Source organism: Bacidia gigantensis (genome assembly GCF_019456465.1).
Source record: "Bacidia gigantensis strain McMullin 20006 chromosome Unknown contig_125, whole genome shotgun sequence".
NCBI lineage: Eukaryota > Fungi > Ascomycota > Lecanoromycetes > Lecanorales > Ramalinaceae > Bacidia > Bacidia gigantensis.
The window spans coordinates 1421771-1435715 of record NW_025408591.1 but is presented as its reverse complement, the minus strand read 5'-3'; the positions used below and the strand labels follow the sequence as shown (position 1 = coordinate 1435715).

The window sequence follows — 13945 nt, the reverse complement described above, 5'->3', positions numbered from 1 at the left end:
GCTTATTGACAGAGCCTCGAGAGCTGATCATGAGTGATCTAGAATGGATGCCGATGAACGGAGAAGAAGGCTCGCTAGTGACGGACTGCGGAACCTAGATTTCTTGACAGACAGAACTCAAAGTCATCAACCACATGTCATCGACGCCTGAATCGTCCCCCTCCTACTCTTCGAATGAAGAAAAGACGTTTGATTTGGGGGGTAACCGACTCTCGGTCGTGTCCACTATTGGCTCTCACTGCTCGGTAAGTCCCCTACATGCAGCTGCAGGGTGCAGCTGCACCCCGCCTTCAGCTGCGGGATGACACCTCACGATTTGTCTATAATCCCGCAACGAGCTCCTTGTCATCTTATTCACGCCAATTGACAAGCGAATCAGAGCTCACACCGAGCGCCTCCTTCTGGACATGACCAGTCAACAATAACGAGACCAACATTGCATGAAGATATTGTGCTAAAGAACGCCAGCTTGACAGGGCCGCGTAGTTTTCAGCTGAAGCCTACTGTTGTGGCTTATGGCACAAGACGAAACGGTCCGACTCCGGCGCCTTCCTCGCGGACTTCTTCGGATCGAGGTGAAGCGTGGGGTGCGGGTCTGGACATCGTCTTCTGAGCTAATTCTGAATAGTTTTAAGCAGAAGCATTCTTGAAAGACGCTACGGTAAAGATGTGTTGGCTCAAGCTTGGGTAGGCGGGAGAAGAGCAAAGAATGATAGCTCACCAAACCACGGTCAGTGCTCTATTTGAGTTGACCCAGTATCAGAATGTACACTTTTGTTTGAAAGTGCCTTTCTCATGAAATAAGTCATACCATCTCGAAGCTCATGCACATGGTGAGGACCTGCTGAGAAGGTCAATTTATCAAGACCTAGCCCAACCGAAGACGAAGACTTGACCATTACAATGTCTGCTCTGAAACCCATGCCAACGATGAGGGTTCATGGTAAAGGTAATCAGATGCCATCATAAATATGCATCAGAAGCTGATTTCATCGTCAGTCATTATGATTGCCAATGCTAGGCGTACACCTTGGCTGCGTATCTATGGAAATGCTGTTACCTCTCCGGCTCAGTCAGCTCACCGCCCTCCCTTATCTAAATTCTGACATCCCGTGGATATCTGACCTGGTGCCGTACTTTCTAGGGCCTCTTGAACAATTGCCTAATGCAAGCCTAGCTCGCTATGAGTTGGACAGTTCACCTCAATTCAGGAGCCTGCTGGATACCATATCATGAAACCCTTGCTCACCGAATGAAAATTTCCAACGTCAGGAATAATTTGAGCTCCGGACTCACTTGGCACTGAGCTCTTTTCGAAGGACTACGCCGAATCCAACGTACGCAAAGACCCCCTTGAAGAGACGGTACGGGAGAGCCTGGGATTTCGACATTTGACAGAGACAAAATGGTAGATACAACATCGCTAAGAAGGCCCAGTCTCTCACATTACAATATTGAATAAGGTGTCATCATCGTTTCTTCTGAAAGATATTCTCTAAATTCAACTCCAGAATATACAGTTGTAGCCTCAATCAGAAAAGAATTGCTGCTGAGAAGGAGCAGCAGGGTGGCGAAGCTACAGCGGATTTTTTACTTGATCCTGTTCCTGACTGAACAACTTCGATGCTAATCTAAACTGATGATCGACTGCTTCTCACAAAACACAGCCCTCCTCGTCTTCACCAAAAAGTACGCTTGATAACTTGATGAAGCCGAAAACTCCGCTCCAAGCCCCTAGACGGCGTTCAAGACTGTTGTTGACCCATCGAACGCCTTCGTCTATTTTTCGTTCTGGATATACATCTTGCTCTTTTTGGAAGGTGAAAAGGGAAGGAGTATGGTGCATCAATACCACGAAGGCTGATTGAACGCCATTAACGAATTCACAATGTCGTCGATAGCAAGACACAATCGAAGGGCCATCCAGAGGCTGGTGTCACATCTTCATGAAGCCATGCGCAAACACGTCATGAGAGCGAGTCCTTGTTCAGAGTCCCAAAGTGACCTCCCACCAGCCATGACACCTTGGAGAAAGTATCGCAGCAGAAATCTCCACTACAACAGTGAGACCAAACCGCCTAAAGCGAAGTTCCGGTCTCCACGCCCAAGCGCGCTTGCAGTGAGACACTTAACGACCATGCATATCGTCAAGCTTCCTCCCATACGCACACTTTGAGACAATTAGTTCCGCACGTCCCTCACAAGACAAGCCTCGTCCCCCAGATCTCCATTAGGAAAAACATCCGGACGACAGTGCATCAAGCTTCTGTCAAGCGACCCTTCCCCAGTGCCTCCCATCCAGCCATAACCTTTTGCGCATACGAAAAAACACCTCGGACCAGATAATAATGGTTCCAGATCCACTAGGAATGCTCTATGCGCTGGATGTCAACTGTGTGGCGGAGCGCGTCTTATGGTTAGACATTGCTATCCACATGATCAGACTTTCGTTACGGTGCCGAGGCCTACACAGTCAGTCTTTCATTCATCCATAAAGACATCACGGTGGTCTCGAAAATGACGGAAACCACTGAACCAGAGCACACGATATGGCTCCCTTGATTCATCGTCTCTCACGCTTGCTCGTCTATTTCCTCCTTCAACAACACCTATATCCCTCCCTCGCAAGCGTCCTTCTACTATCTAATCGCCTCCCCAACCCTCACCCTCACCCTCACCCCGTCGACACCGCCATCCCCCCAATCCCCCTCTTGGCCCGTACCCCTCACCCCCGACCGCAGCCTCAACCACAAGAAGTCCCCGCGGCCATCATCGCCTCCGCCCGCTCCCGCTCCCCCCATCCTCCTCCTCCTCCTCCCCTTCCCTTTCCACACCCTCCTCCCCCTCCACCCCACCAAACGACCTCTCAGCCTTCCCCCCTACGAAACCACCGCCGCTAGCACAGACACGACATTCACCCTCTCCGTCGTCGTCCCCTCCCCCCTTCCCCTCCCTCCGCGCACTTCCCAACCTGGAACCCCCTAGGCGGGCTCTTCATCTTCCTCTCCTTCTGGACGAGGATGACGCGCGCGAAGGTGCAGAAATACGGGACGCACGCGCTCGTTGATGGAGGGGGAGGGGGAGGGGGAGGAGGTGGGGGAGGGAGGGGTTTCGCGTGGCAAGCGAAGAGCGAGGTTGTTGGGGGGAGGGGGTGGTGGATTAGAGTTGTGCTGGAGGGTGGTGGTGGAGGAGGAGGAGGAGGTGGAGGAGGAGGAGGTGGTGGGGGAGGGGGAGGAGGGGAAGGGGGGTTGGAGTGGGGGGATTTAGATTCCCTGGGACGCGTACTGAGGGATGTTATGGGCCCTCGGTTTAGTGATCCTGATAAAGGGTATAAGAGTGTTGAGGTGGAGGTGGGCAGGATGGGAGGGACGGGAGGGGTGCTAGGACGTGCGTGGTTGTGGTATGGGACGCTTGAGGAGGGTGGGGGTGGCGGGGATGTGGTTGATGGGACATCCTTAGATGGTGGTGAGGTCTTGAGTGGGGTGTCTGTGGAGAGGAGAAGGGTGATTGCGGCTGGTGCTTGATATTTGTGTTTCTTGAAGGGTTTGACGAAGGGGGTTGTGGTAGGTTATTTGACATGTAAGCAAAGAGTCCAGCGTTGCGGTTACGTTCTGACAAGACTTGAAAGGGTCGGAGATGTCTCCTCACAATGTTTTGGTCGTGTGTTCCTTGACTAGCTTCATGCAAGTGAATGCGTCGGCTGTATGTTAAACGCGCCAGATATCATCATATCGCGACGCGAAAAAATTCATCCTGTAATAAGCGTGGACAGTGTGGCTATTATTAGCAGATAAATACACAACGGCAAGCATAACCAATTACTTTAAATATCTTACATCGTCGACTTAGCTACCTGTAAATATGAAGAGTACCCAAGCTCCTACCATAGCAATCAGCCTCACGGGATTCGTTCCCAAAGCAATCGCCTTCCCTTCGAATGTATCATACTTCGCCGGGACACCACCGCTCGACTCAGCTGCACCTCCAGCTGAGCTCGAAAAGACACCAGTCGAGCTCAAGCCATACTCATAAGGGTTAGGAAGCGTGGTCACACTACCCCCAACATCTACGACGCCATTACTCACCAAACCAACGCTTGTGCCATCCACAACGACAGCGCTTCCGCTGGGTAGCACAGTCAAGCCATGTAGCGTAAAGCCTCTCGCGTCAGGCGTGATGGTCCGTCCAGCAACGACTACAGGGTGGCCAGAAACTGTTGGGGATGTTGGACTTAGCGAGAAAGTCTGACTGCCAACAACGAGCACCCCAGAAGGGTCTAAAGCTATCTCCGTCCCTGATATTGTGACTGGAGGATCGCCTGGTCGAATAGTTGTACCTGCGATTGAGAATCTAGTTGGATTGGCTGTGAAGGTCTGATCACCAGCGGTGAGGACAGGCTCGAGGTTTGCAGTCTCAATTGTCTCGTCTCCATGAGTCTCTGGCCCAACTTCAGGATTACCATTACTACTTGCGGCATCATCTGGTCTTTTATGTGCTCCTGGCCCGGTGTGTGAACTGTGTTCCTCCCCACTGGGGTCTCCATGGTTATTATCATTCGGATCGTCAATGTTAGTTGACTTCTGAGGATCTTGTATGCTTCCGGCCGGGTCCTGTTGCCCATCTTTTGGATCGGCTTCCGAAACACCTTTCGGGTCAGGCGACTGACCTGGATTACCTATCGATAGTCCACCAGGTCCTCCAGTCTGTACAGGCAGTTCAGTTGTCACAGGCTGTGCGGGCTGAGCAGGTGGGTCGCCGCTTGGGGGATCCACAGGAGTAGTGTCAGCCACAGTCGGTTGCGTTGGATCAGGAACAAGACCCTCTCCCGGCTCAAGAGAGCGAGGAGGGTCGAAAAGCGCAGCGGCTTGGGCGTTCCACCACCCGTCAGGTATCCACTGACACGAGGCGCTCGACACTAGATCGAAGGACAAAACTTCGACTGGTCGGAGGATCATTGGCAACCAGGGATGGCCTATTATGTAGTGCATTTTCCCATCTGCGGCGGTCGACCTGCCTACTCCGAATGTTGGACACTCGATGTCCGCGATATCAAGACGTCGGCTGGTGGTTCCTCCGCCGTCGCGGAACATACCAGCTTTCTCGAAAGATACCTCTTGGCCCATCGTATAATTTCCAATATATACGGTAGAGAGATGTTGTGGAGCGACGGCAATGAAGGGACTAGTGCTGGCTGCGCCAATCTGACCACACCAATCGACAACTCTAACCGTACCTAGAAACTCTAGATAGAAGGATGGTGATGTTCTTGACGCATCAGTGGAAGCACTCCCGAGCTTAGAAAATCACTTACAGAGTGTGGCCTTTGACAACTGCAACGCTGACGTGTGGTGGTAGGGTTATGGCTTGCGTTGCAGAGGCTGTAAGGTTGAGCCCCTCAAGAGATGTTGGGAGCTGACCTCCACGTGCACTGCAATCATCTATGGCTTTTTGATCCTTGAAATAGTACAGTCGTATATCAGCAGCCTTGAGAGCGCATCCACCACAGCAAGGTAGATACTTGATGTCTTCCCTACCACGTACAACGCGCGGTGGAAATGCTGCTGGCATTGATAGCCCTCGAGTCGAGTCTAAGGGATCCGGAGTGTAAACAAACTCTTTATTCTCACACTGGCTGTAAGTCCACGTATAGCTCGATGAATTCAAAAGTTTATGGATAGAGTTTCCAAAGGACCAGCACTCTGGACTCCGCCCAAATATGGTATCCCAGCCCGGAATGGTAGTCGTTGCGCTATCTGGCTGTATACCATTGATGAAAGACTTCTGCAAGCTGAGGTATGACGAGCAGGGCACGGTAGTCAGCGTTGGTCGACGATCATTTCCCGTTGAGCTCAGAGTTATGGAGCCAGGCTGGCAAGTAGGTCCAAATATGTCACATGATTGGGCAGTGCCATAGGGTATTTCGAATGGAAAGGTAGCGTTTACTATGGCGGTGTTGTTTGAGCCAGACTTGTGGCAATCGGAGCGATTGTGTAGACACAGAGACCCATTGGTAGGCCCTGCTCGGCCTGTCTCTGCTTAGATCAATTCTCTTTAGGAGACATTCAACTTACTAAACGAGGCTAACATGCATGTCCATGAGCCAAGTATCGTTAGCGGAAGAAGTAGACTGACGAACGACGGCATGTTGAATACAGATCATAAAAGCTTCCAAGATTTGGCTTTAGATATATGCCACTCACCCTTAATCCGGCAGAGATAGTCAATGGCCAGTCATACGGCGGCCTGTGTAATTGACAATGATCCACAGTAACCATATAGCCAGTCATTCTCCTTTAAGTCACGTATGTTGATGTATGGAAGCGGCGTAGAGCGAGGCGGGTGCTTACTTGTGCGCGTGGACGGGCACAGCCTGCAAAGGACTTCTCTCAAGCGGTCTGAGTCATCTTGGCACAGATTTGATCTGTGATGCGAATGGACATATATTGCGAGAGGATCTGTCATTTACTTGCCTATTCGGCCTTCCACTGTTGAATCTTCATAGCCATCCATAACAAGGTGATCGTCGTCACCAAGACGCCGCCGATACCCGAAGCGCCAGAGACGTCCTTCGTCTTGACACCGTATGCGATCACGAGTGCCATGCATACACTCAACACGCAAATTATCGTAAAAATGATTTTGACATTGTCCGGCCCTTCGATGATGTGCACTCCCCAGGCCGTAGGCAAGTCATCACTCGACCTCGTAATGGAAGAGAACAGTTTCTTTGGTAGCCGATGAAGCCAGACAGCCTTCGAGCATTCGCGAGGGCAGGTCATCAAATGTATGAAAGTATCACTATCCATAAGTGGACTGTACTTTGGAGGGCAAGGATCGTAGTGATATTCTTTGCGCTCAACATGTTCTTTTGAGGGGATGCTGTCCTTTTGGCAAATGCCTACACGGTGGCGATTTTCGAGGCTGAAGTGAACAAATTGCATCGCGACTGGCTTCAATAGATAATGCTGCTTGAATCGGTAGCCTCGCACCTCGCGATATCGGTTGTAGATAAGTTTGAAAAAGGACAGGTCGTCTGTCGTCCTGGTAATATCGATTTCGCCGAGGGTTTTTGCAAATTCGCCGGTGTTGACACATAATTCAAAATACTTGGGCACTAGTGCCCTGGCCAGAGAAGTGGACGAGCTTCTGGCCATAAGGCTGCTTCTAGGATCAGCTGAAGACGAATTCGAGCTTTCAGTCTCTTGCGAAGACTGAAAAGATGCGATATGAGCTTGATTGGGAGTCGCAGGAGCCTCAATAGTCAAGTTTCCGTTTGACGAGTTTCCTGTTAAGGCCGCAGTCAGCTCAGCAAGCGCGACTGGCTTATCTATCATAAAGTCTCCAAATAATTCTTTGCCGCATTCCTGGAGTCTTTTAGTAAGTTCGATGACGGCTATGGACGGAGTCACTAACACATGTCCAGGTAATTCTTTCACAATTGTCCGGTATCCGAGGGCGTAAACGTCGTAAGCAGGATTTCTTGAAAGCGTAGAAGTTGGAAGACCAGGGGACAGAGAAGATGATGCAGAACGCGATGATGAGCACCGATGCTGCGATATGACCGGAAAATGATATTTGTGGGGTAATCTTGGGGAGTATGGGTGCTCCTCTGGCCACCAATGGCTGTATTATTCCAATGATCCCAATGATGAGTACAATCCAGAAAGCACGCTCAAAGTCTTGCTTGGTGGTTGAAGGACCTAAAAGTTTCGAATCCGAAACCGGTGCGAAAATCTGATTGTTTTGCGGCCCTTGTTTGTCGCCAGCGAGATACATGGGAAACTCGGAGTCATAAAAGAAAGCCGAGTAATCAAATTGAGACCGCTGAATATGATAATACACTGAGTTCAGGCTTTCTTTGGTGGCCGAACGAGTGAATGATCTTTTGTTCGAGGCTCTCTTGTCCATGGCGAAGTCGTCGTCTGACGCAGCAGACTCATACCCAGAATCATACAAGGAATCTTCTCTCATATGTCCCCTTTTAGAAAATGATTCACTTCGTTGCCTTCGCCAAGCAGCAATAGTCAGCTGTTGCTCAGAATCTTCGTCTACACCCAACGACTCGATAGAATCAGTCAAGTCGGTTTGTTGTGCTTCTGAAGAATTCGACCAAAAAGACTTAGTGCTACCATCATCATCGTCCGTTTCTTCCCAATGAATCGCTGCACGAATGTCTGCATCTACTGCTGGAATCTTGACTTCATTAATGTGCGAGTCGGCAATTCTCTTCCTGGCGTTAAACAACGTGACGCTTCTACATTCTATTTTGGCCATGGCTTTCGCTTTCGCCACCTCACGTATCCGGCGAAGTAAGCCATAAAATGAGTGGCTCAGATTTTCAGTATTCGACGCTCGATTAGCAAAATAAGTAGAAGGCGTAAGACCTGCGTCGTCAGTTGCGTCAGCGTCAAAATTGCCGAGATCTGTCTTCTCCTCGAACATTACTAAAATCCGCTGGCTGGCGTATTGCGCTAAGAGATGTAGCACTGACTGGTTTGTACGAGGGTCTCGATCATATATGGAGACGTCCTGGCGCTGTAGAAGGAAAATTGTCACGCTGTCCCAGCCATTCTCCAGGGGCAGACGAAATATGCAGTACCCGTTGTTCGGAAGCTCGCGATCTTCTGGAAACACAATGTGACTACCATTGTTCATGAGTATCGCGAGGCTTTGGACATCTTGATTTTGCATGGCTATATTGGCAGGGCTCAATCCGTTGTGATCAAGGCCCTCTTGATTGCCACCATATTCAAGGAGTATATTCAGCGTTTGTGGAATACGCGCATCGGCTGTGCTGTCAATTGTCCTGTTGAGAGCTATGTGTAAGGGAGTCTGACCGCGGGCGTCTTGGTGCAATACATCTGCTCCATGATCTAGAAGTATTTTAACGGTTTCAGGGTGAGCATAATAGCAGGCAAAGCCCAGAGCAGTCATGCCATCAAATAGGGCGATTTCACCTTCATAAATGGCGTCAATCTGAGCCCCGGACTTCATGAGAGGTCTGATAAATTCAACGCTTTTGCCATAAGTTCCGCAAGCTTGGAGAGCAGTATGACCATCCAAATCTCGGTCACTAGGATCCGTTCCATGATCTAGAAGGTATCTCAAACACTCGGGTGTCGAATAAAGATTGCTGCAGGACCATCCAATTGAGCTGACACCTGTGTTAGGATTGGCTCCATATTCGAGCAGCAACTTCAGACTTGGAAAATCTGCTCTTCGAACGGCCCAATACAATGGCGTTCTTCCATTGCGATCCAATGAGTCGATAATATGGCGTGTTGTTGTTAGGATTTGTTCAACGTCTTGATCAGCAATGCCTAAAATTGCGCAGTGCAAGGGTGTGAATTGTCGTTCTAGGATAACCTCCCCATCATCAAAGAAAAGACGCTTCATAGCAGGATCAGCAATACCTGAGATTATCCGGTCCCACGCCAGAGCTGCGGCGGACCTACGTACTGCTTAGCGAAATTAGAGTCAAGCGAATTTCTCCACATGCCTGTTGTGAATATTCACAGAGTTGACGTTGCTTCCTTCGCCAATAAGAAACTCACAGATCTCGACACGATCCTGTCTGACGGCGATCTTAACAGTTTATGAACAACATCTTCCAGTTTGAAGTGGACCAGCACTTACATGTAACAAAGTATTCAGATCCCGATCTGCAACCAAAGGACCCACTTCACCGGTGCTGAAAAGCTGCCGTAATTCATTGAGATTACCTTCAAGGCAATATTGAAAGCTTTTTGAGTCTTTGGGGACGATGCGAGGAATCTGCAAGTGCCAGGACCGACCGGCGAGCCTCGTAGTGGAGACTTCAAGTCGAAATGCTTTGGCCAAGAGCCAGAATGGTGAAACGTACGATAAGCTCCATTCAACATGCCCGAAGACTTGACAGTCTACTCGTGTGCATGCCGTAAATGGTGTTCTGGTAGTCTTGGCCATGAAGGATCCTAGAACATTTTGCAGGAAGCCAGGTGAAGCAGCAAAGTATCCTCGATGACAATGACAATCGCAAGTCCAGATACATCTTCTCTGGCTTGAACCTTTAGCATTATCAGATCTTGGTCTATGAGTCAGACTCTTAGCCTGTATCCTCTCTAACGCTCGCTGTGAGGTAAGAAGGCCTTGAACCCTTTCATCTTCTGCACCTTCACGAGCAGTCTGTACCTGTCGAAGCATGCCCTCATGATCAAGCGAAGGTGTTATCTGGGAAGTCGGTCTGTGGCTTGTCAGTGATCTTCTCCTTTTAGTGTCAATAATCGAAAGTCTCACGAGGTCAGAACTTGGCTTGATGAGACCGTCCTTAGGAGTGCAATCAAATCTTCAAGCATTCTGAGTCTTTCCCCACGCACATCATGCCTCAAATCTTCAAGTCTATTCTTGGAGACTTTCCATGACACTGCATAGAACTTACGACCCGTTCTGTCAATCTTGTCCGAGAACGTTAACATGGTACGCACTTCGTTCAGCGTTCGCTCTAGTCGAACAAGGCTTGGCTTGAGGCTCGTGGTCATGAAATCATCTTCAGCTACAGGTATGGTTAAGAATCTTTCTTAAATTCAAAGAGCTAGTGAATACCTTGAGGTCCTGAGCAAGTCAAACCTCCGTCAGAGACAAATTGTATTTGTCGTAGAATGAATTGCAAATCAGAGATCTCTCTGTACAGCCTACGGAGCTCGGCTGGTGTACCTAGAATGTTATCGATGTGGTTTAAAGTCTTCTGAATGTTGAAGCTAATAGACTGTTGCGCAATTGCTAAAGCCGCCACCTCCATTTCGGGCGTTCGATTTCAGGCACTTCTCTGAAGCTCAGGACGGAGGTTAGTACCTTATGATGTAAACTTGGCATTATCATCAAAAACCACAGCGAGCTGACGCAAATATTGCGATTCCTCTCTGCGTTTGGGAAGGACTCCTCCACTTTTCTCATGAGATTCGAACACATGAGCGTTTGTTATCCATCGGTTTAGTGCCAAAGTCGGAGTTTGAGCGCGCACGTCAATCCTTTGACGGCGGCAATAGTATGTAAGCAGCGGCTTGCTACAGCTCCCGAATCTCAAGCAGCTTTTGTCTGTACAAGCTCTGATAGAAGAAGAAGAATCAAGGGGGCAAGCGTTGGATGTAAGGAAGAAAGTGGAAGTGTCAGGCAGCAATAATCGCCATGCAGCTCAGGCCTTTGCGCCGGGTGAAAAGCCCAGCTGCAAGGCATGGTTTTCGCTGCATGATGACTTCGGCATGTAAGTTTCTCGATCTGGAAAGCGTGTTTATCGTAGAGCAATCGTCTGACAGTGCATCAGCCAGGAATCGCATAATGAGATGCATAGAATAAATTCATGAGCAGAATATTACTTAAAGCTAGGAGAACTACAAAGCAAGCCACATGCGTACATTCTGACCTCCACAGACTCGGCGCTTATTCCATATGCCACGCTCGGGAGACGAAGGCCAGGTCTCGATCGATATGAGATGTCAAGTAGCCCACGTATTTGCCAATTGCCTCTCGTTCGAGTAATTTTGTCCCACTTCTCCATCTTCCGTAGTCCTTGCCATGCGCCTCTGTACATGTGATGAGAGCCTCATCTGCGAGATTTCCGTCCGTTGAAAAGTGTAATAGCATACCAGGTGCGTGTGTGGTTGGATGAGGATGATTAGTGTAATGTTGAGATGTCTACCATCGAGATGTATGTCGATACCGGTCTTCCCGACCCATATCGAAAGCCTTGGTTTGTCTGTGCTTAGCAAGATCAGAGGTATTGGCGTGGAAGATCGCCCAGCAAGACAATAGCGCGCCGTTCGTACCATCCAGGGATCCTTTTTCGTACGCTTCAATATATCTTGTCGTGATTGAAACATAAGTGAAGATCCTCCTGGTTGAAGGTCGAGCCATGATAATCCAGTAAGCAAAGCACGAGTACCGAGAGCAGGGGTAATTCAGTCACTGAGGCGTATCCATATATTCGAGTGATGGGTGATATAGCCTTTGACCAGAGAGTGTGTTGAGTGGGATTGTTGATCGAAAGCAAAGTCCGCCGTCAAAAGTTAGCACGAGACCGCCGGATCATCCATCCCATCTGATAAAGATACAATCATCTCTTCACACGATATGCGCGAGTGTTGGAAGTCCCACCATTCGCGACACCATGTGAATTCTGAGAGCGCCTAACGTCGAAGACTATAGCATTAGTTAGATTCGATGTCTCAATATGAATACCTCCACGCCCAGCGCGATACAACGATCAGACACCAATGGCAGTAGAGGAGTTCCTACCCAGGAACCAGGTCTTTTTCTTTTTGGCAAACTCACATCCGGTCACTTCCACCCATAGCACGATTAGTGTCAGGAGTTTCGACTCCTCCAGGTCCACGTTCGACGACTTTACGACGCTGGCTTGAGATACCACCTAATTGCCTTTTAATTCTGACGGACGTTTCCGGTTTCAGGGCGGTTGGCCCTACCTTGAGCGTGACGCCTTGCCGGCTTCTCCTCTTCCTCTACCACGGCCTGCTGGGTAGTGGCTTGAACAGCCTGGGCGTTCTTTTGGTATTTGTAGACAGTCCAATCGAACACGTAGTCGTACTGGAATCCCTCACGGACGAACAGGTCACGGAAGATCTTGCGCAGGTAAGAGTAGTCCGGCTTGTCATCGAAGCGGAGAGAGCGCGTATAGTTCAAGTAGATGGCAAATTCGTTAGGAAATCCACGGCATAGCACCTCTGTCGGTGTTGTCATCTTTTTCTCCATGATGCGGTCATATTTCTGCTTCTTGGTAGCAGCCTTCAATCCTTGCCATGGTAGAGACCCGCGGCAGAAGTACAGCATCACATAGCCAAGAGATTCCATATCGTCACGGCGAGACTGCTCTGTGATTTTGGTCAGCCGTGTCATATTATCACAAGCAGGACAAGATACGTACCAACTCCAAGATGAGTGTTGATACTGGCATAGCGGGCAGTTCCCGTCAAGTTTTTGTTCTCACGGTAAGGGATATGGAAATGCGTCTTGGGGTCACGATATTTCTTAGCCAGACCAAAATCGATGACATTGACCTGGTTTCCACGCTTTCCGATGCCCATGAGGAAATTGTCTGGCTTGATGTCACGGTGGATGAATGATTTTGCATGAATATACTCAATGCGAGAGATGAGCTGGTCTGCAAGAAGCAGCACGGTCTTCAATGAGAATTTGCGGTTGCAAAAGTTGAACAAATCCTCCAGACTGGGTCCCAGTAGATCAAGAACCATAGCGTTGTAGTCGCATTCGGTCCCAAACCAGCGGACGAAAGGGATTCCGACGCCTCCAGCCAATGATTTGTACACACGAGCTTCGTATTCGAGCTGTGGATGCTTGGCTTTGACACTCTCAAGCTTGATTGCAATCTCTTCTCCCGATATGATGTTGGTACCTTGAATGTGTCAGTGAAGGCTTCCTGGAGACAGGTGGGACATCATTACCAAGATAGATATCACCAAAGCTGCCGCTGCCAATTTTGCGTCCGATACGATATTTGTTCCCCACGCGGAGATCCTATTCAAAATGAACGGTCAGCATAGTCTCACTATTTGACCCTTGAACAATTCAAAATGAATCGATGTGGCCATAATGTGCCTTTGGGGTTTCTTCGAAATTTGTATGACCCATTCGTCCGCCCAGAGCTGCCATGCCCGCTGAAGCTACCTCATGCAGTGTGTATACCAAGGCCATCGAAATGGGAGAGTTGTGACAAGGCTCGAGCTGAACAGGAGGCAAAGACTGAAGCAAAGAATATATCCCACGTACCATGGTCGTCATATTGGCTGTTGCAAGACTGCCTTGGCCAGTCCACCTTCTTTGTGCAGTCACTTGATCTTCAAATTGCTTTTTAATTGAGACGGGTGGATCACGAGGTAAAATAGGGAGGTCAAATTGCTGAAGCGATTCCTAGATTTCCGTGTCAGTGTTGGGT

General features: G+C 49.3%; 3 protein-coding genes across 3 annotated transcripts; all 3 read right to left on the bottom strand.

Moving 5' to 3' along the window:
• Window positions 1-3845: 3845 nt before the first annotated feature.
• Window positions 3846-5568, bottom strand: KY384_001220 (uncharacterized protein; the record flags this gene model as incomplete). Its single annotated transcript, XM_044809751.1, has 2 exons — window positions 3846-5265; window positions 5312-5568. 2 exons carry the CDS (start codon window positions 5566-5568, stop codon window positions 3846-3848), a joined length of 1677 nt encoding a protein of 558 aa, XP_044673658.1.
• Window positions 5569-6470: 902 nt separating this feature from the next.
• KY384_001219 (uncharacterized protein) lies at window positions 6471-9396 on the bottom strand (the record flags this gene model as incomplete). Its single annotated transcript, XM_044809750.1, has 2 exons — window positions 6471-7364; window positions 7618-9396. The coding sequence occupies 2 exons, from the start codon at window positions 9394-9396 to the stop codon at window positions 6471-6473; spliced, it is 2673 nt and encodes an 890-aa protein (XP_044673657.1).
• Window positions 9397-12414: 3018 nt separating this feature from the next.
• On the bottom strand, window positions 12415-13791 carry HHP1 (casein kinase I; the record flags this gene model as incomplete). Its single annotated transcript, XM_044809749.1, has 4 exons — window positions 12415-12863; window positions 12917-13405; window positions 13455-13527; window positions 13780-13791. The coding sequence occupies 4 exons, from the start codon at window positions 13789-13791 to the stop codon at window positions 12415-12417; spliced, it is 1023 nt and encodes a 340-aa protein (XP_044673656.1).
• Between the last annotated feature and the right edge of the window lie 154 nt (window positions 13792-13945).